Source organism: Microcaecilia unicolor, chromosome 14 (genome assembly GCF_901765095.1).
Source record: "Microcaecilia unicolor chromosome 14, aMicUni1.1, whole genome shotgun sequence".
NCBI classification, from domain to species: domain Eukaryota; kingdom Metazoa; phylum Chordata; class Amphibia; order Gymnophiona; family Siphonopidae; genus Microcaecilia; species Microcaecilia unicolor.
The window spans coordinates 12,874,491-12,895,360 of record NC_044044.1 but is presented as its reverse complement, the minus strand read 5'-3'; the positions used below and the strand labels follow the sequence as shown (position 1 = coordinate 12,895,360).

Below are 20,870 nucleotides of genomic sequence, written 5' to 3'. Positions count from 1 at the left end.
TTATATAAAATCTAACACTTTTGTGGGGAGGGGGAGGTCAAGACCAGGATCAGCTTGTGTTGGGAGGCTGTTGACATAGGCAATCCATTCAACACTTCTCATGCACTCAGGTACCTGCATAGAATATTTAAACCGCTTTGGTTGTACCACAAAGAGGCGATATCTCAAGTCCATGATCCTTGTTAATAAGTTAACCCATGATATAAGTTTATTCAGAAGTTTACTCAAAACTTGGATTTTTTTTCAGTCAATAAAGGGCAATGCTTAGCAACAGATATATACAAGCAGAGGCACGGTAGAAAAGACGATTTCCAAAATGTACAGTCTTCAGTAGGTTTCCATAGGAACACTCCAGTCAATATCTAGTTAGCAGCAGTCAGCATTTTTAGCTCTGGATATTAAATGCTGGGTGTTGGCCATGATGAGTTATGAGGGACCCCGGTCAATATTCAGCCAGGACCGGCATAAGACATTTATATGGGTCTCGGCTGAATATCGGCTAGGACTCGTATAAGGAGATTCTTCATTCTCCCCTCTCCACCAAGTCCAATCTCCCCTCCTTTTGAGAAGTTGGCTCCTATGCCTCCAGGTTGCTTGATCTTGAAATAGTTCTCCCTCTTTCTCCTTGGAAGGATGTGGTAGTGGACTGGTTCCCCATTCGAGACCTAGATACTACCTCTGACAAGTGCTGCAGCTTAATAGGCTCTGTTAAAGCTCTCCACTCCTTCACTCATTGGTACAGTGTCTGGGCTAGCCAGAGACCCTCTTCCCTTCATGTAATGGTGCAATGGCCTAGCTAGACCCAGTATTTTGGATGTCTTCTCATTTTTTTTCATCTACCCACCCTGCATCCAACATCTCTCCCTTCTCTTCTTCGCGGCATCCTTCTAATCCTAATCTTACCTAATCTTCTTACCTAATCCTAGGAATAGAAGACTGGCCGGCAATTTCCTGGATCTGTCATTCCCTTCCCCCAAAGGCATCGGATTCAGATCATTACATGCACTGTCTTTGCCCTACCTTTCTGCAAAATATTGGAACGAGTTACCGATTCAGATAAGGACCATAACTCGTTTTGGATCTTTCCGCAAACAGCTGAAAGCCTATCTATTCAAAAGACATGGTTTACAAAATGTACAATAATCAATCATTATCAGTACTTAGTTGCAATGCACTTCTTTTCTTGATGTAAGTCGCACTGAACTCTATATGGGAATATTAGCGACTAATAAAAAATAAAGCAAAGTGAAGTAAAGTCCTGGCATCTGCCCTCCCGTCTCTGAACCCTGTCCCTCCCTGGTGTACCTTTCAGGTGTACCCGGTGCCTGCAGAGATTCATTTTTCCTGCCTGTGCCGGCTCCGCAGGCCTCCGTCTGTCGTGTTCCACCAGACAGGAAACAGGCAATGATGTCCTGCAAGGGCAGGATGCAACAGATGGAAGCCTACGGGGCCGGCGCAGGCAGCAAAAATGAATTACTGCAGGTTCTGGGGATGCCTGTAAGGTACACCTGGGAAGGATGGGGTTCAGAGACAGGAGGGCAGATGTCGGGACACCATGGAAGAGAGAGGGAAGAGAGCAATGTGGTGTCACCGCTGGGTGGGCCTGAGACAAGAATAGGTGGTCTTGGATCCACCCAGGCCCACCCATAGCTACACTACTGCAATGATCATGGAAGAAGGAACCAAACACAAAGGAAACTGAGTGAGTATCTACAAGAGATGTCTCTTACCATTGTCAGTCACTAGCAGGAGAGCCAGCAACTTGTTCAGAAGCTGTGAACAACTCAGTCCAATACTCAGGCAGAGCTACTGGAGGTCTCTGGAGTCCTCAGCAGAACCCTAAGTTCCTCTACATTCATAAACTAAACCCCCCCCCCCCCCCCCAAAAAAAAAAAAAAATATTGCCGATGAGTGCATCAACTCTGTGTCAGCATGGAAAAACTTTTGAAAGGATGCTCAGATATTGAAGTGTGAAGTGTAACATACACAGAGCTGCCAAGGGGCAGTGGCGTCGCGAGGGCAGCTGACACCCGGGGCGGGTCGCCGCTGCGCACCCCCCCCCCCCGGGTGCAGCGCGACGCACCCTCCCCCTCCGTAGCGCAACACCCCCCCGCCCGCGAGAACATACCTGGAAGGCGGTGAGGGGCGGGTGGGAGGGCCAATCTGCCGAGTGCACGCCGCTGGGGGGGGTGTCGGCGCCTCGCTGGTTCCTTGCTCTCTCTGCCCGGAACAGGTTGAACCAGCGAGGCGCCGACACCCCCCAGCGGCGTGCACCCGGGGCGGACCGCCCCACCACCCCCCCTTCCTACGCCACTGCCAAGGGATCCTGATTTTTGAGAGGGAGATTTTAGTACACAACCTAGCCCCGCCCACTCTGCCTCATGCCATCTTTTTCTTTTGACATAGGCATAAGAAGAAAAGCAGATTTTTAATGCTCCCAGATTTCAACACAATTCATGTATAATGTGGGATATAAATTATATAAATAAGTACATAAATAAATAGAAACTCTGAATGTTGAACACCTGATTCTCATAACATGATGTCTGTTTTAGAAACTCTTTACCTTGAGAAAAACATCTCTATACAAAAATAACAGTGCTAGGGTGTCCCTATAACCAGCCTCTACAATTGATACACTGATTACAATTTACTGACGTTTCTTCAGGGGAAGTCCGCTTAGTGCCTCACGCTCTGAAAAATAAAATCAGGAATTGTAACAACCATTCTGTGTATTTACACTGCAAACAGGGATATATAACTTATCTTCAATCTTCATGCACAGGACTATGTCACTTCCTTGTTGGTCCCGCTCTTCTCTGTTTCCAAAATGGCGCCTCCAATTTAAAAAGGCGCTAGAACATGTGCAAATTGGGTTTCTGGCTGTTTCTGGCCATTTAAATTGCTTTGAATATCAACCCAACATTTATTTAAATATACAAGTATTTCCCTGTAATCTTAGAGAAGTTTTATACAGATGAATATATTGGGAGGTTTTTTTTGTTGGCGAGTTTTCTTGGTGGAACTTTTTTGTGGCTTTTTTTTTTTTACTGTGATTTCTATTTATAAACCATCCATTGTGAAAGTGGTATATAAAAATATATTGGGGCATCAGTTTACTAAATTAAAATAAAGGTACAAGGTTCCCATTCTGTCCTGCACTTAAATCACTTGGGGCTGGGCAAACCGCTGATATTCAGCAGCATATAGCCGGGCAGAATGGCTGAATATCAGTACTAACCGTCCGTTTTGGAACTGGATCACAGAGGGGGGTACAGGATAGAGATGAGAAGGAGCCGTCAATTATGCAGGTGCCAGCAGTATTCAGACATATAGGACTGTACAAAAAGCTTCTATATTATATATTGGTTAGCACCTGTGTAACTTCTGGGTAGCTGATCCAAGTTCTCCTCTCTTTCTGGACCCCCCCCCCCAATCCCTTCACATTCATCAGCAACTCTCCTTCTCCATTCCAATTGCTCCTATGGTCTCTCCCCTCGCATCCAGTATCACCAAACCTTCTGATCTCTCCCACTCGGGTCCCTCCCATCCCACCATGCTTCTGATGCTCTGATCCCTTTCTCAGCCACCCCTCTCTGATCCTCAAACTCCCCCATAGATCTGAACACCCCCTGATTCATGTTGATACAGAAAGCCTGCCTACACCCAAACCCACCCCTTCTCCATCACCTCTCTTCACTCCCGGGACTTACGTGGGGGAAATCCCTAGTGTCTACTGGGATGAGGCCGGAGCAGTCCTCTTTCTGGTCCTGCCCCATTGGCTCCAAAATGGCAGCTCCACTAGCAGTAGTTTTATCTGGGTTCTTCTAGCTGATAATCATCTGGGACTCGCTTAAATCATGGCTGTACACTCTTGGCTGGCCATGCCTGGATATATCTCAGAATTGAATAGTGGGGTCTAATTCAGCTTATGGTGGTCAGCATTTAAAAAAATTCGCTGATTGCCCCAGGCTGAATATTGACCAGAATAGTAATAGTCCAAAGTAGAAATGGGAGCAAGGTAGAGAGGTTCAGGGAAGATATTAACTGCTTAATAATGTTGAAGCACAGTTTGTTCCTCTTTACAGTTCACCATCGAGGGCATCTTTGGTGAGACCGATAAGACAGATATAGCGGTTGACAGTGTCTGTATACGTCCATGTCAAGGTAAGGACCAAGCAGCTAATTTACTTCACAGTCTCACACTAGCACTATCCCACCTGGTAATGCTTTTCAATGTATTGTCTTGCATTGTATTTATTTACTTCTATTCCATCTTTAACATAAATTGCAAAGCGGATTACAATAATATACTTTTGCATTCAGAAGGAGCTTACGTACAACTTAAAGCAATACAGATACAACTTAAGGACTCAGTGCTCCACCTATAGAGTGGAGTTTGGAGTAGGGAAGAGGACAGTGTCTTCTATGAGGAAATAGGAAAAAGTAAGGAAAAGAAATTCTGCTCCTGGACCAGTTCAGTGCATCATTAGTAGTGTTACTTAGAGCAGGGAAGAGAAAAACTTAGCCAGCTGCAAAAGATATGCCACTAAATTGTATCTAAATGTGTATCTTTCATGTATTTGTCAGGAACAAAACCTACTGCAAGCACTGCTCCAAACATTACGGTTACAACTGAGTTTCCAAGATCTGCCACAACAGTAACAACTCCACCCACTGGTTCATCCATACCAACCAAACCCCCTATTACATCTTCAACAATAATTACAATCCCCACTGGGTCCTCAATAACAACCACTTCACCCACTGGGTCTTCCACAACAACCAAGCCTCCTACTGGCTCTTCCACAACAACCAAGCCTCCTACTGGGTCTTCCACAACAACCAAGCCTCCTACTGAGTCTTCCACAACAATAAGGCCTCCTACTGGGTCTTCCACAACAACCATGCCTCCTACTGGGTCTTCCACAACAACCATGCCTCCTACTGGCTCTTCCACAACAACCAGGCCTCCTACTGGCTCTTCCACAACAACCAGGCCTCCTACTGGCTCTTCCACAACAACCAAGCCTCCTACTGGCTCTTCCACAACAACCAGGCCTCCTACTGGGTCTTCCACAACAAGCAGGCCTCCTACTGGGTCTTCCACAACAACCAGGCCTCCTACTGGGTCTTCCACAACAACCAAGCCTCCAACTGGGTCTTCCACAACAACCAGGCCTCCTACTGGCTCCTCCACAACAACCAAGCCTCCTACTGGCTCTTCCACAACAACCAAGCCTCCTACTGGGTCTTCCACAACAAACACTCCACCTACAATGCTTTCCACAACAACCAAGCCTCCTACTGGGTCTTCCACAACAACCAAGCCTCCCACTAGCTCTTCAACAACAAAAACTCTACCTACTATGCTTTCCACAACAACTACATTCACTGGGTCATCCATACCAACCAAGCCCCCTACTGGGACTATTACAACCATCAAACCCTCCATTGGGTCCTCAATAACAACCACAATCTCCACTGGGTCTTCCACAATAATCAAGCCCCCTATTGTTTTTTCAACAACAACTATTCATCCTACAGTATCTTCCATAACAACCAAGCCCCCTACTGGATCTTCAATAACAACTAAGCCCCCTGAGTCTGCCACCACACACACTCTACCTACTGGGTCTTCCACAACTTCCAAGCCTCCTACTGGGTCCTCAACAACAACTAAGCCCTCCACTGAGACTTTTACCACAACCATTCTACCCACTAGGTCTTCTACAACAATCACTATTATCACTGGATCTACCACAACAGCAAAACCTCACACTGTATCTTCCACAACAAGCAAGCCCCATTCTGGGTCTTCAACCACAATTAAACCCCCAACTGAGTCTGTTACTACAACCACTCTACCTACTGGGTCTTCTACAACAATCAAGCCTCCTACTGGTTCTTCAATAACAACTAAGCACCCTACTGAATCTTCCACAGCAACCAAGCCCCCCAGTGTTTATTCAACAACAACCACTCTATCCACTGGGTCTTCTACAACAACCAAGGCTTCAATGGGATCCTCACCAACAGCAACCACTACACCCACACCTCAAACTGTGTCTTCTACTACATTCATATCCCCCAATGGAACTTTAAGAACAACAACTCCCTTCACTGGATCTTCAGCTTCCACTAGGACAGCATCATCTGTTCCAGGTGAGAAACAGTTTAACAGAAAATATTCCAGTTCAGTTCTCAGGGTTGATAAGTAAATATATATATATTTTTTATTGTTGTTCTATCTTATTTTATATTTTTATTTTGTAACTTTCTTTATTTTACTTTTTAAAATTCCTGTGTTTTATTTTTACTTAGTCACAAAAGAGAGGGTAATACAGCATACAAGTATACAACACAGACCAAAAAAAGCAGCACTGGGCCTTCAAGATAGAGATAAAGGACGGCTATTATCTCTACCTTGAAGGCCCAGTGTTGCTTTTTTTGGTCTGTTTTATTTTTACTTCACATTTTACTATGATATATGTTGGGTTGGAAATCACAATGGCAAGCAAGTCTCTATGAGGTCCTTTTACTAAGTGGTGGTAAGCACTAATGCTTGCTTCCCATACGGGAAAATGCATGCTTCCTCTAATGGACTCCTGGGCACATTAGAGGGAATGTTTTCATCGCCCCTTGCCTAGTCACTGGTCTAACTCTTTTGCTTTGTACTTTCAGTATGTCCACCTAACTCCCACTATAATTCCTGCGGACCGGCTTGTCCCCCGCGCTGCGAGGCACCTCAGGACAGCTGTAATCTTCCCTGTCAACCAGGCTGCTTCTGCAATCCCAATTTTGTTTTGAAAAACAAGAAATGCGTGCCCTTGACTCAGTGTGGCTGCTTCTACAATAACACATACTATGAGGTAAATATGGTCAAATTGGTCTGTAAAACATAGTGACCCCCCCCCCCCATGCTCCATGGATTACCTTTCTGGGTTTCTGCTTTCTACGCACTTCTGGAAAATTCTTCCATGAACTGGGTAGAAGATCTTACAGGAGAATCTGAGGGGGTTATTTTATAAAGGTTATTTTGGGAATATATGCTAATATATGCAAGTAAAATGTCTCAGAAAATTACCTCCTCCCTCACATACAAGTATGCACTATGACACGTAGGTTCATGCGTGTATGCAATCCTGGTGTAGGCTTGTTGGGGAAGGAGGTGAGAGAAGCATGAGTGGAGTCACTAAGTACATCCATAGGAAGGGGTGACCCAAAGCAATCTGCTGCCTGAGGCGAGGGATGAGATGGCATCCCCCATGTCCCCCCCCCCCCCCCCCCGCAGATTCCAACACTGTCTCTCCCAATTCCCTCCTCTTGGTTGCAGGCTCCAGCAAAATGTATAGTATTGGAGGACATGATAAGGAAGCTGGAGTGGCCTAGTGGTTAGGGTGGTGGACTTTGGTCCTGGGGAACTGCAGCTCCTTGTGACTCAGGGCAAGTCACTTAACCCTCCATTGCTCCATGTAAGCCGCATTGAGCTTGCCATGAGTGGAAAAGCGCGGGGTACAAATGTAACAAAAAAAAAAAAAAAGCTGTTCCAGAAGAAAGGAAAGCCAACTGCTACTCTTGCATCTTCATGAGATTTCCTGCTGGATCTTGCCTCCTCAGTGCTAGGTTAGAGCAGTTTATAGGTGCAAATGTGGAAGAAAACAGGGAGGCTGTATATGATGATTCCTTGATGAGAGCCGGTTGGGAATGGTGACAGCGGGATACAAGGAGTAAGGAAAGAGGCCTTACAGGAGGAAGATGTCTGATGAGAGCTGGATGGGAGGCAGTAAGGAGAGAGATCTTATAAGAAGGAAGCTTAGGGAAGAAAAGGACTTTGGATGACCTCATTCATGTCTTCCACGCATTGCTATGACAAAGCTTCTCACCAAGTCTGCGCCATATGATCCACTTTCATGTTGAGCATTGTAGTTCCATTTCTCTCTTCTGACTTTCTGATCTTTTCTGTCACTTTTGTATTGTCAACTGCCTACATGTCTTGTCTCCAGGGTGGTGTTTCAAATAAAAATGAACTTGAACCTCTGCAATGACCCCTCCTTGCTTTCTACTTTTTCCAGCCAGGTCAGATGATCTGGGGAGATGGCTGTTCGGAAACGTGCCGGTGCCTTGGTAACTACACTGCTGAGTGTACCAACAACAGCTGCTCCCCTACAGAATACTGCAAGGACGTGGATGGAGTGCCTGGTTGCTACCCAAAAGGTAAGGACTATTCAATGTTATCAATGTAGCAAACGTTATTTTGGCGAGTCGTAGCAAAAACTGTTGTACCACTTTGAGTTATTGCTTGCTATCTTTTCTTTCCTTCTCTTTCATTCCAGATTCATCTACTTGCATTGCATCTGGTGACCCACACTATACCACCTTCGACAAGAGAAAGTATGATTTCCATGGCAACTGCACTTACGTCATGGCCAAGCCTTGTAATTCCACAAAGACTCCCTTTGCGGTGTATGCCTCCAATGAGTACCGGAATGGCTATAACACAGTTTCCTACATCAAAGCTGTTTATGTGGAGGTGTATGGAGTGGTGGTGTCTCTGTTGAAAGACAAGATAGTCCAGGTGAGGAACACATAGCAACTGGATTTCCATTCTAAATATTGGGTCAATTCATTACTACACCTAGGGCACACCCACAATGAATATGTATGAGATAAATTTGCATGCAATACCTCCACTGTATATGCAAATCTATCTTATGCGTATTCATTGTGGGTATCCTGAAAACTCGAATGGCCGAGTGTGCTCTGCAGACTGAGTTGAGAACCCCTAGCTTAAGGTGACCAGATACCTCCATAGGAGGAAATATTTTTTCAAAGAATAGTTAAGCTCTGGAACTCATTGCTGGAGGGATGTGGTAACAGCGGTTAGTGTATCTGGGTTTAAAAAAGGTTTGGACAAGTTCCTGGGAGAAGTCACTGCTTGCCCCTGGATTTGTAGCATGGAATGTTGCTATTATTTGGGTTTCTGTCAGGTATTTGTGACCTGGATTGGCCACTGTTGGAAGCAGGATAGTGGGCTGGATGGACCATTGGTCTGACCCGATATGGCTATTGTTATGTTATTATGTCTTAATCAGAAGGTTTAGCTGGTCCCTGATTTTACCCTTCATTCTAACAACTGTAAATAGCTAAAATATATTTAGTGATTAGAAAATAGCTCTACATTATATCCCTCTAATTGTAAATAGATACTCTTCAACTCTATCCTGTACATTTGTTTGTCCTCTACAGGTGGATGGTAAAAGTGTGACTGCTCCCATCAACCCTGCCCCCGGCCTGTCAGTGTTTCCATCCGGGAATCACCTTGTCGTGCAAACGGATTTCGGCTTGGTAGTGCGCTATGATGGGAACCATTATGCAGAAGTCAAAATCACTAGCGAGTAAGTGACCTCAGGTGTGAGTTCCCTTTGCTGTTGCAGTTGGACAGTAGCACAGGCAGGAAACAAGTTTCCAGAACGAACCAAGAGGCTTGTCCATTACACCGAGCCTGATTCTGAGTTCTAGCCTAGAAAGTCTTTATTTAAACATCTCTCTGTCAATTAATATGATGTGCAGCTGAGAATAAGTCTAAGAGCTAAAGAATGTCCTAGAAAGTGGCCAAGTGAATGACAAGAAGTCAGTGTTAAAATAGTCTAATCATAAGAATGCCCCCTATATGGTATATACAGGAGAGCAATCTTCAAATCTCCCTTATATGGATGGGTAACCCCTTCTGGTAGTACCATGAGACAACAGCTAGGGGTCATTGGCCACCATTTTGAAGCCTGAGCCAGACTAGGCAGGAGTGGAAGGGAACTGCTCATGCCCAGGCCCACTAGTCCACCGTGAATGGTCCCCAAGTAGATCCTGAAGATTCTCAGAGAGGTCAGGGAGAGGGTTGGAAGGTCAGTTAGAGATCATCAGGTGATGGGTTTTACTTGGGAGCACTTGCCTAGGTGGGGGGGAGGGTGGTGTCTCAAGGTATGGATGGGGATCAGGCTGGGGGGGTCATCTTGATTTAGATGGGGCTCAGGAAGGGCTCATCTTTATTTGAATGGAGATCAGGAGGGGTCTTCTGTATTTGGAGGGGGGATTGGGTCTTTGGAGATGATCAGGTGGGGAGGGACTTCATTGCCAGGGGATTAGCTAAGCACCATCACAGCAAGGGGTTCCTACATAGGAGTGGAGGAGTGGCCTAGTCTTGATATCTAGAGACGGCCAGTTTAAATCTCGCTTCTTTTGATCGTGACCAAGTCCATTGCCTCGGATACAAACTTAGGGGCCCTTTTGCAGAGCAGCGGTAAACCCAAAACGGGCTTACCGCTCGCTCTTTCTTCAGGGACTACGCGACCACTGGCAGTAGTCCCGCCCCAAGCGCGCACCATTTCCGGAGAAAAAGAACCCCCCCCCCCCCCGGAAATGGATTGCTTGGCATTAATACACAGCCAGCTGGAACTTAACCGGATAAGTTAAACCGGCCAAAGATAGGACTGCTATTTATATGGTCCTATTTGGCCAGTTAACTTAACCATTTAAGGGCTGAATACTGGCACTTATCCAGTTAAGTGCTGAGTCTGCTGTGAATCTGCCCCGGACAAAATAGCCAGTTTCGGTGTTAGCAGTTAGAGGGCATATTCAGTGACACTATCCAGGTAATTACCGCAGAATATTTCCTCAGGACCCGCTCAGCTCCAGTTAACTGGGCAAGAAGCTGCCTTACTTCGTTAACTGGCTTTGAATACCGATTGCTTGATATATGCTTTTTGTTGCACTTGGGTTCATTAGAAAGATTCCATTATATCTTTTTGGTATGCTTGATCCTTTAGACTTCTGAAGGCGGTGGTTATGCATTTTTTGACAAAGACTATGTCACATGACTGTGTTTTCTATCGACTGCATGCCCATCCTATATAATAAAACGCACCTCCAACATTCTGAAGCTGACTGCATGGCTGAGGCATTCCTGCTCTCTGTATCCATCTCCTGAATTGACATCACGTACTTCCGGGTTCGTCACAAGCAGAAGTGACCAACCACACGAGGTTTCTCGGCTTCAGAATGTTGGAGGTGCATTCTATTAAATAGGATTGGTCAGTTCCTTGAAGCACAGCCAGAGCTCAGCGTCCTGCACAGTAACGCTCAGACACCAGAGAGAGAGAGAGAGAGGGGGCCTGACACCAGAGAGAGGGAGGGAGGGGGGGGCCTGACACCAGAGTGGGGGGGGGGAGGTATCTCTGTCACACAGTCTATGTCTTTCTCTCTCTTACTCTCACACACTGTCTCTCAAACACTCTATGTCTCACACTGTATCACATTCATTCTCTATGTGTCACACAGTCACTCACACACTCTCCTGGTCTCATACACTCAGTCTCACAGAGAGTCTGTGTCTCACACTCACTATCTCTCTCGCACACACTGTATCTGTGTGAAACACACTCTTTCTCTCTCTCACACACTGTGTCTCACATACTCACTTGCACACACTCTCATTCTCACACACACACTCTCTCACAGACACACTCGCACCCAGACTCACTCTCTCTCTCTCACACACACACTCGCACATTCACTCTCTCTCTCTCTCACACACAGTCATTCTCACATACACTCTCTCAAACATACACACTCCAAGGAAAACCTTGCTAGCGCCTGTTTCATTTGTGTCCGAAATGGGCCTTTTTTACTAGTTTGGTAATAAAAGACCCTCCCAAAACGTATACGTAACAAAAATGTTATTAACAAAATACTACGCATCCATTCGTTCTCTGAAGTGCTGTGTCACATATCTGCCTTACTACAGTTACCAGGGTGAGCTCTGCGGTTTGTGTGGCAACTATGATGGAGCCCCCGGTAACGATTTCAAGACCCCTGAGGGACAGCAGGTGAATGGGATCAATGACTTTGGAAACAGCTGGAATGTTCATCAAAAGTAAGAACTTGAATTCACTGTTTTGGATAAATGACTAAATACTATTTCCTCCCGTACAACAGTGGTTCATGTATGGAAATGGCTTGTTATAAAGTTCCCCGATTCTTGCAGGACCTGGGATGTGCATACTTCTGATTTTTTAAAAGCACACCTACAAATGTTCAAGAAAATTCTGTGTATATTAAATAGTAGGTGTAAATGTGTATGGACCGTACAGGTCTTTATCTGCCGTCATCTACTTTGTTACTATGAAGGGCATTTTCAAACGGGGACGACCATCTCTAAGGGCGCCCATCTGTAAGGACGGCGCCACGAAGGGGCGGGAAAACCCGCATTATTGAAACAAGATGGGCGTCCATCTTTCGTTTCGATAATATGGTCGGGGCCGCCCAAATCTCAACATTTACGTCGACCTTAGAGATGGTCGACCTAAATGTTGAGATCGCCGACCTTAGATGGTCGTCCCCAGTTTTCGGCGATAATGGAAACCGAGGACGCCCATCTCAAAAACGACCAAGTCATTTGGTCATGGGAGGAGCCAGCATTCATAGTGCACTGGATCCCCCTGACATACCAGGACACCAACCGGGCACCTTAGGGGGCACTGTAGTGGACTTTATAAATTGCTCCCAGGTACATAGCTCCCTTACCTTGTGTGCTGAGCCCCCCAAAACCCACTCCCCACAACTGTACACCACTACCATAGCCCTTAGAGATGAAGGGGGCACATACATCTGGGTACAGTGGGTTTGTGGTGGGTTTTGAAGGGCTCATATTTACCACCACAAGTGTAACAGGTATGGGGGGGGGGGGATGGGCCTGTGTCCGCCTGCCTGAAGTGCACTGCACCCACTAAAAACTGCTCCAGGGACTTGCATACTTCTGTGTCTGGCATAGAGGCTGGCAAAAAATGTTTTTTAATTTTTTTTTGGGTGGGAGGGGGTTGGTGACCATTGGGGGAGTAAGGGGAGGTCATCCCTGATTCCCTCAGGTGGTCATCTGGTCAGTTCGGGCACCGTTTCGAGGCTTGGTCGTGAAAAAAAATGGACCAAGTAAAATCGGCCAAATGCTCGTCAGGGACGCCCTTCTTTTTTTCCATTATTGGCCAAGGACGCCCATCTCTTAATCACGCCCCAGTCCCGCCTTCGGTATGGTGCCGACACGCCCCCGTGAACTTTGGTCATCCCCGCGACGGAAAGCAGTTGAGGGCGCCCAAAATCGGCTTTCGATTATGCCGATTTGAGTGACCCTGAGAGAAGGATGCCTATCTCCCGAATTGTGTCAGAAGATGGGCGCCCTTCTCTTTCGAAAATTCCCCTGTATATGTTATATATGTTTGGTAGGATAATTTTTAGAAGGGAAGTGTTTGGCCAATACATGCATAAGTTAACCTTCATAAATCTAATCTCTCTCTCTCTGTCTATACATTTTTCTTTATGCTATTAGCTCTTCCCTTCATTCCTTCCATCTTAACCACACCTTTTTATTGTTTTATCTTAATTTATTCTCTGTGTTTCTGTCTTTCTCCTGAAATGAATTTCTGTTTGTCTCTTTCACTTTTTCTACCTATCCTGCTTGATTCTTATCCATCTTTATGTTTTATTGTTATTTATTACTCTATTTTCCTGCCTTGGTAACTCTGTCTCTTCTTTGCCTCCTGGTTTAATGTCTATTCCTATATCCCCCACATCAAACTTGTCTCTTCTTCTGACAGCTGCACCCCAACAGGATCCATAGTGACGCCAGAATGCACAGAGGAAGAGCGTGAGCTGTACGAGGGACCTGTTTACTGTGCTATCCTGATTGATCCTGATGGGCCCTTTGCTCCTTGCCACAAGAAGATCAACCCAAATGTAAGTCTGGCAAGCTAGCATGAGACACTGCTAGAAAGCAAAATTCTCTGACTCCCCCTCCCCCCCTAGGAGTAGCCTAGTGATTAGTGCAGTGGACTTTGACCCTGCGGAACTGAGTTCAATTCCCACTGCAGCTCTTTGTGACTCTGGGCAAGTCACTTAACCCTCCATTGCCCCTGGTACAAAATAAGTACCTGAATATACGTAAACCGCTTTGAATGTAGTTGCAAAAACCTCAGAAAGGCGGTATATCAAGTCCCATTTCCCTTTCCCTATTTGAGATTCTACATGGAATGTTGAAACTATTTGTAGATTCTACTTGGGATGTTGCTACTATTGGAGATTCTAGATGGAATGTTGCTACTATTGAGATTCTGTTGGTACTATTTGAGATTCCACATGGAATGTTGCTATTCCACATATGTGCAGGACGTCAGACTAACAGAAACAGAAGCCTGCGTGGCCGCATTGCTGATCTGCAAGGGCAGGCTTCTACATGGAATGTTGCTAGTGGAAGAGTAGCCTAGTGGTTAGTGCAGTGGACTTTGAGCCTGGGGAGCTGAGTTCAATTCCCACTGCAGCTCCTTGTGACTCTGGGCAAGTCACTTAACCCTCCGTTGCCCCTGGTACACAATAAGTACCTGAATATATGTAAACCGCTTTGAATGTAGTTGCAAAAACCTCAGAAAGGCGGTATATCAAGTCCCAATTCCCTTTCCCCCATTCAAATCTGAATCCTCTAATGATTACACTTATTGCGTTCATGGCAGACCTTCTTCAAAGACTGTGTTTATGACATGTGCGAACTGGATGGCGATAAACAGCAGTTGTGTCAAGCCCTGGAGTCTTACGTGAACGAGTGCCAGGATCGGAACATTACCCTGCGACCCTGGAGGAATGAGAGCTTCTGCCGTAAGTGAGCCTTAATGACGGATTCTTATCATTATTGGATCAACCTAAGGACAAAACTTGCCACTGAATTAGGTGGGACAATTCCAGCTAAGACCAACACAAGTTGTTAACCCATTTTTTATTAATTGTAAACATCAGTAGAATGAATTTTAGAAATGTAGAGGAGCATTTTAGGCCCATGTGTTGGAAATATTCAGCATGAATAACCATTTTACAAACTGAAATGTCCAAATTATGAACAGGGAAAACAAAGGACACGGATGTCTGTATGGTTGCAGAGGGACATCCATATAATAAAATGGCCACAACATAAACATCCAGATGAAAGAGTAACCCGGGGCTTTTTTGAGGGGGTACTTGGGGGTACTGAGTACTGGCACCTTTTTCATTGTTTGCTAAAATTGAACCATGGATTGCAAGTTTTAATGGAAGAGCTCAGGCTCTACACACCAATTCTTCCATTTCATAGATTCTGTGACTGGTCGCAGGGGCCCTGGCTATTGTGGGGTGGGTCCTTCAGTGATCACCCCACCCCTGAAGGGTGGCCTGGCATTTGAGTACCGGCACCTTTTTTGCTAGATAAAATGCACTGGAGTAACCTAATGGTTAGGACAACCTCGCTAGAAATCCAAAGAGTGCTGGCTCAAGTCCCAATGCAGCTTTTTGTAATTTTTGTTTCTTTTTAATTTTTTTTTTTTTAATTGTGAGCCCTCCGGGGACAGGAAAATATCTACTTGAGACCTCCTTTACTCCATTCAGTGGAGAATTGCTCGTTGGCAGCACCTTTCTCTAACCTTGATGTGTTAAGCACCAGGTTAAATATGGATATCCATCTTTTTGAACATGGATGTCCTTTTTCCTTCTGCAATCTGAGCTGGACACCCATCTTTTGGCCCTTAGCCCCTCCCAAAACATGCCCAGACCACTCCCCCTTATCATATGGACATACTGCAGAATTAGATGTCCATATTCTGCCTTTGAAAAATTGGGATTTGGACATCCAAGCAATATTAGACAATTGCCAATTTTCAGACATCCAAAACAAGAATAGAACTTCTAAAATAACCACCTTATTATGGTTAATGCGTTTTCCATTTGTGCAAGAGATATCTAAATTGTATAGCTGAAATTTTCCATTGCATGTTTCTCATCCTCCTTCTCTTCCCACAGCCATTAAGTGCCCTCCTAACAGTCACTATGAATCGTGTGCTTCTGCGTGCCCAGCCACGTGCCTTAACCTTCGGCCTCAGTCATGTGACCGTCCATGTGCGGAAGGATGTTACTGTGATCCAGGCTTTGTGCAGAGTGGAGAGCAGTGTGTGAGCAAGGAGCAGTGTGGGTGTCACTTCAACGGACAGTATTACCAGGTATTCACCAACGTTTTCTCATGCTATACAAAATGGTGGCTTAAGTTTTGACAGACTACAAAACTTTCCTTAATTGTCTGTGGGATCCAAACCATTTTCTCACTACAAACACATACATTTGAGACGTCACACTGAGCCTTACCTTAAAATGTGGTGGACGTACGCCCACAGCTATTATCACATGGGCACATATTAAAAGAGGCCTCTGTGTCTTGACAATGCAAAGTAATTGTCAGCATTACATAGTGCAATAAGGCATCCATAATTCAGCAATTGGCCTAGCTTGGCTTGACTGAAGGCCTCTGGGGGGGGGGGGGGGGTATTGCAGGCAGCTCTGACCCCTAAGTCCATCCCCAGATGGAAAAAATTGTTCACACCCAAAACCGCACAGTCAATTTGCATATGAATGACATCACCAATAAATATTAACGAGGCCATTTGCATATGAATGACATCATTAATAAATATTAATGAGGCCATTTGCATACACATGACATTAAGCCCGTCTCCACTGGCCGCAGCCGCGGGAAAACTGAGCCAACCTGTGGCCGACGGCCATGGGAAAAAACCACGGCAGGCGAAAAAACCGCCGGCGGGGCAAGAAAAAGCTGCCCAAAATCCCGCAACCCACACACGGCGTGAAAAAGCTGCAGTGGGTTGTGGAAAGGAGCCCAATTGGGCAGGAAACCCACAGCCCTGGCAACACTGCTTATCCCTGGTGATCTCAGTATAAATAGACAAAATGTCATCCACATGCTAGAAGCACATCCCTCTGAATAACAAAAAAGACCCAGACACACAGGTTCCAGAAGCTGAGTTCATCAAAGGAATTCACACTTACTTGGAAATAGAGATGAAAAGATCCTATACAGGACCAAATGGTGAGAAATAGATACTGAAGGGAGGCATAGGAGCCAACTTTTCAAAATTATTGGGGGTGCTAAGCCCAATGGAAATAACCCCTCCCTGGACACATACAAGGAATTTTCTCAATATTGGGGGTGCTCAAGCACCCACATCACCCACAGAGTCTTCTCCAAGGAAGGGGCTGAGAGAGAAGGAGATATCCATACACACAGGCCACAAAACCCAAACACACAGACATACAGAGAGGGATCTACACACATATCATTTGCCCTGCATGAACTCTGTGCCAAGTACTGAATTGTAAGAAGCTTATTTCTAGATAAAATACCCTTTCCTCTTCAATTCACTGTCTCTGCGAGGTGAACTCAGGACCTTTCAGAGGGCCAGAATCCGAAAATATGAGATTATAGTAATGCTTGCATCATGTGACCCGGTGCTAATACTAGGTTAACGTCTCTGATTCCTAGCCTGGCGAGGTTATCTTCTCTGAAGCTTGCAAGGAGGTGTGCCAGTGTCTTGCCAACAACAACACCATGTGTACTGATACCAGCTGTGGCCCAGACGAGTACTGTGCCAATAACACGGGTGTCCAGGGATGCTTCCCAAAAGGTACGTTCTCTTTCCACTGATGTCTGTTGGAATCCTCCTTTATAATGGAATGTGGTTGTCCTCATGAATGGTTGATTGGTCCTAGACTGTGTTCATCGTCTGTAACAGTAGTAGGAACAGAGTCGGGTGGCTACAGTAATTGCGTGCATCCCAACCTACACTACTTCAAGACCCGAAGCAAGGGAAACTGTGATAAAAACAAAGCTAAGGTGTACAGTCCTTACAGAAGTACTGTTTCATACACTTTAGCTAGACTGTCAGCTGAACGATAGTATAGAACATCGCTGTGAAGACTCAGAACTCTTGAATCAAAACTTCTTTAATGCAAATCAAACAAAGTAAGTATGACTTACAGTTTGTAGTGATGCACAAGAGTCTCTGCCCCGTAGAACCGGGAGTCTGTCCTCCACCAGCTCACCCTGTAACCAGGAAAGCCAGGAAATCTCAACACTGGCTGAGAAGAAATGCTGTCAATACTTTAAATGGTGAAAATTTGATGATGTTACAAGGCTTTTGAAAGGCTTAAAGCACAGTGTTAGATTCAGTCTATAACAAGCATGCTGCAGACAGATACTTATTACTCAATGGAGAGAGAATGTGCAGGCTATATCCCATCATACACAGACAAGAAACCAGCTAATAGGAAAAGTCCTACAACGCATAGGGAACTGGGACAGGTGCTCAGGAAAAACCCATCACAGAGCACTCCTGCCTTTCTTAAAGGCACAAGCAGTGTAACCCGTTACGGGCAACACAATCTGATATAACAATGCCCAATATATATATCACCTGCCAAACAAGTCAGGTCCTGTTTTACTCATAAGCCTCCATGAATATGGGGGCAGAACATAAGGATAGAAGTGTGATACTGGGTACCATCTGATGGGTTCACCTCTGGAGACCAGAGTTTTGGGCAGTAGCTTCACTGGTTGTAGTTCTGTGTATAGCCCCATTTCTCTATGAAGAGGGGCTTAAGCAATGTTACTGTGGTTGTGTGTTTTTGTGTGTCTCACTCTTAGAAATGGTTAAACATAGAATTTGAAAGCATTTAAAGACCATACAGCCTAGGCAGTCTGCCCATCCACACAAAGTAATCTGCTGAACGGAACCAAACTGTGTATGAAGGTAGGATCTTCGAGGTATCAGGGGATGCCCTGGCAAGGGAGTACTCATGTCCTACAATCTAGCCCCAGGAGAAGTGTGGTAATCAGGGGCCTGAAAGTCCCTACTATACCAGGAAAGGAACAAGTACCAGAAAATCACAGGGAAAACCAGGCACCCAACAGAAATCAAGAACAAGAATCAGTCCAGCAAATCCTTGAGGTGACCCCTACAGGAAATGCTGGAGCAGAGAGTGGGTGTCCTCCTGATTTTCTTTATATTTACAGGCAAACCAGGATGCACCCAATACTGGTCCAATAGAATATCCATTGCTTGGCTGTGTAGTTCCTATGAATGTACAGCAGGCTTCTGGCCTCAGCTTCCAAACTCCACAGATTTGAATCCTATTGGCCCTTACAGGGGCATTTCTGCTTTGCAAAATTTAGGGATTGCTATAAGAAGGGGACCAGGAAAGGCCAAAGTTGGCATTTACCCATAAGAAATGCATGGGGTTAGCATCAAGGTAGCTAGAATGTCATACTTTCTATTGGTAGATTAAAGCAAAGCTTGGTGGTGGGGCAAGATGTTGGGTTGGGTACAAAATTTTGTGCGCTCATCCAATCCTATGAGTAAAACAGGAGCTGACTTGACTTGTTTGGCAGGTGATATCATCCAGGTAGTTAAGCTTCTTTGGCTGAGGGCTGTGATATGTCATCACAATTTGGACAAGAGTAGCTGGGCTGTGACCTACTATTTTCATATGCTACTTTGAATGATTTCAATAGTTTGCTTCTTTGCTATCAGGCTCTTCAACTTGTGTTGCATCTGGTGACCCGCATTACACCACCTTTGACAAGAAGAAGTATGATTTCCATGGCAACTGTACCTACGTTTTGGCCAAGCCTTGCAATTCCACCAAGGTTCCCTTTGCGGTGTATGCTTCCAATGAGTACCGGAATGGCCATACCTCTGTTTCATATGTCAAAGCCATCTATGTGGAAGTGTATGGAGTGGTGGTGTCCCTTCTAAAGAACAAGGTGGTTCAGGTGAGAGCCTGAACAATTAAATCACATCTTGACATCTGGTGGTCTTTGATCAATGGATGAGGACCCATGAATGAGCAGAAGCTAGCTCTGATATTCTGCACTATTTTTCAGGTGAATGGAACCACAGTGAACATTCCAATCAACCCAGTTCCTGGACTCTCTGTGTCATCCTCTGGGAAATACATGGTTGTGCAAACAGATTTTGGCCTGGTTGTGAGATATGACGGGAATCACTACTCAGATGTAAAAGTGACTGATGAGTAAGTCCAGAGAACTTAAACCAAGAGAAACCCAGCAGCACAGAATATGATTACAAGAGCTAGAAGGTTATCAATAGAAATCAAACAAAATAAAATATGGAAAAGAAAATAAGATGATACCTTTTTTATTGGACATAACTTAATACATTTCTTGATTAGCTTTCGAAGGTTGGCCTTCTTCGTCAGATCGGAAATAAGCAAATGTGTTAGCAGATAGTATATATAAGAGAAACATCAAAGCATTACTTTGACAGTCTGACAGAGTGGGAGGGTGGGGGTATGCATGGGGACATCAAAGCATTTCATTGATATTCTAACAGGATGGGTGTTGGTAGGTGAGAGGAGGGTATTAAACAGAGAAATACAGCTTTATGGTTTATAATGGGTTAGAAAACCCAGATCCTTATTAAGTCCTGTTTGTTGGATGTCAAAATATTCAATCATTCTTATTTCAAAGGTCTTACGTTCCTGTATTGTTTTAAAATTACCTTTCAGTATTCTTACTGTGAAATCACTGGTGCAGTGTTCTGGTCTTGTGCTAACACATTTGCTTATTTCCGATCTGACGAAGAAGGGCAACCTTCGAAAGCTAATCAAGAAATGTATTAAGTTATGTCCAATAAAAAGAGGTATCATCTTATTTTCTTTTCCATGTTTTATTTTGTTTGATTTCTATTGATAACCTTTAAGAGTAGACTAACACGGCTACCACACCTCTCTACTTAAGAGCTAGAAGGAAATTTATGAATTAACAAATGGAGGTAGACAAATTGGTAGAGGGGAATTTTAGAAGGGATTTCTGCATGTAAAACCTGATTTTTTTAATGTAGAAAAAAGGCTATGCAAAATTCACAGTCATGTGAAAATATGTACAGGGAATGAACCCTTGCATATTTTTATAGGCATATAAAGTAAGCATTCCTGAG

General features: G+C 44.8%; 1 protein-coding gene across 1 annotated transcript in view; it reads left to right on the top strand.

The window, feature by feature from the left end:
• Positions 1 to 20,870, top strand: part of LOC115458290 (zonadhesin-like) — a 162,617-nt gene that overhangs the window by 29,902 nt on the left and 111,845 nt on the right. The window contains exons 13-25 of the mRNA XM_030188153.1: positions 4,089 to 4,167; positions 4,591 to 6,165; positions 6,685 to 6,872; positions 8,076 to 8,217; positions 8,337 to 8,578; positions 9,250 to 9,398; positions 11,801 to 11,929; positions 13,644 to 13,782; positions 14,553 to 14,694; positions 15,865 to 16,061; positions 17,396 to 17,537; positions 19,443 to 19,684; positions 19,796 to 19,944. Coding sequence (XP_030044013.1) covers positions 4,089 to 4,167; positions 4,591 to 6,165; positions 6,685 to 6,872; positions 8,076 to 8,217; positions 8,337 to 8,578; positions 9,250 to 9,398; positions 11,801 to 11,929; positions 13,644 to 13,782; positions 14,553 to 14,694; positions 15,865 to 16,061; positions 17,396 to 17,537; positions 19,443 to 19,684; positions 19,796 to 19,944 — 3,515 coding nt within the window. The remainder of the gene's footprint in view (positions 1 to 4,088; positions 4,168 to 4,590; positions 6,166 to 6,684; positions 6,873 to 8,075; positions 8,218 to 8,336; positions 8,579 to 9,249; positions 9,399 to 11,800; positions 11,930 to 13,643; positions 13,783 to 14,552; positions 14,695 to 15,864; positions 16,062 to 17,395; positions 17,538 to 19,442; positions 19,685 to 19,795; positions 19,945 to 20,870) is intronic.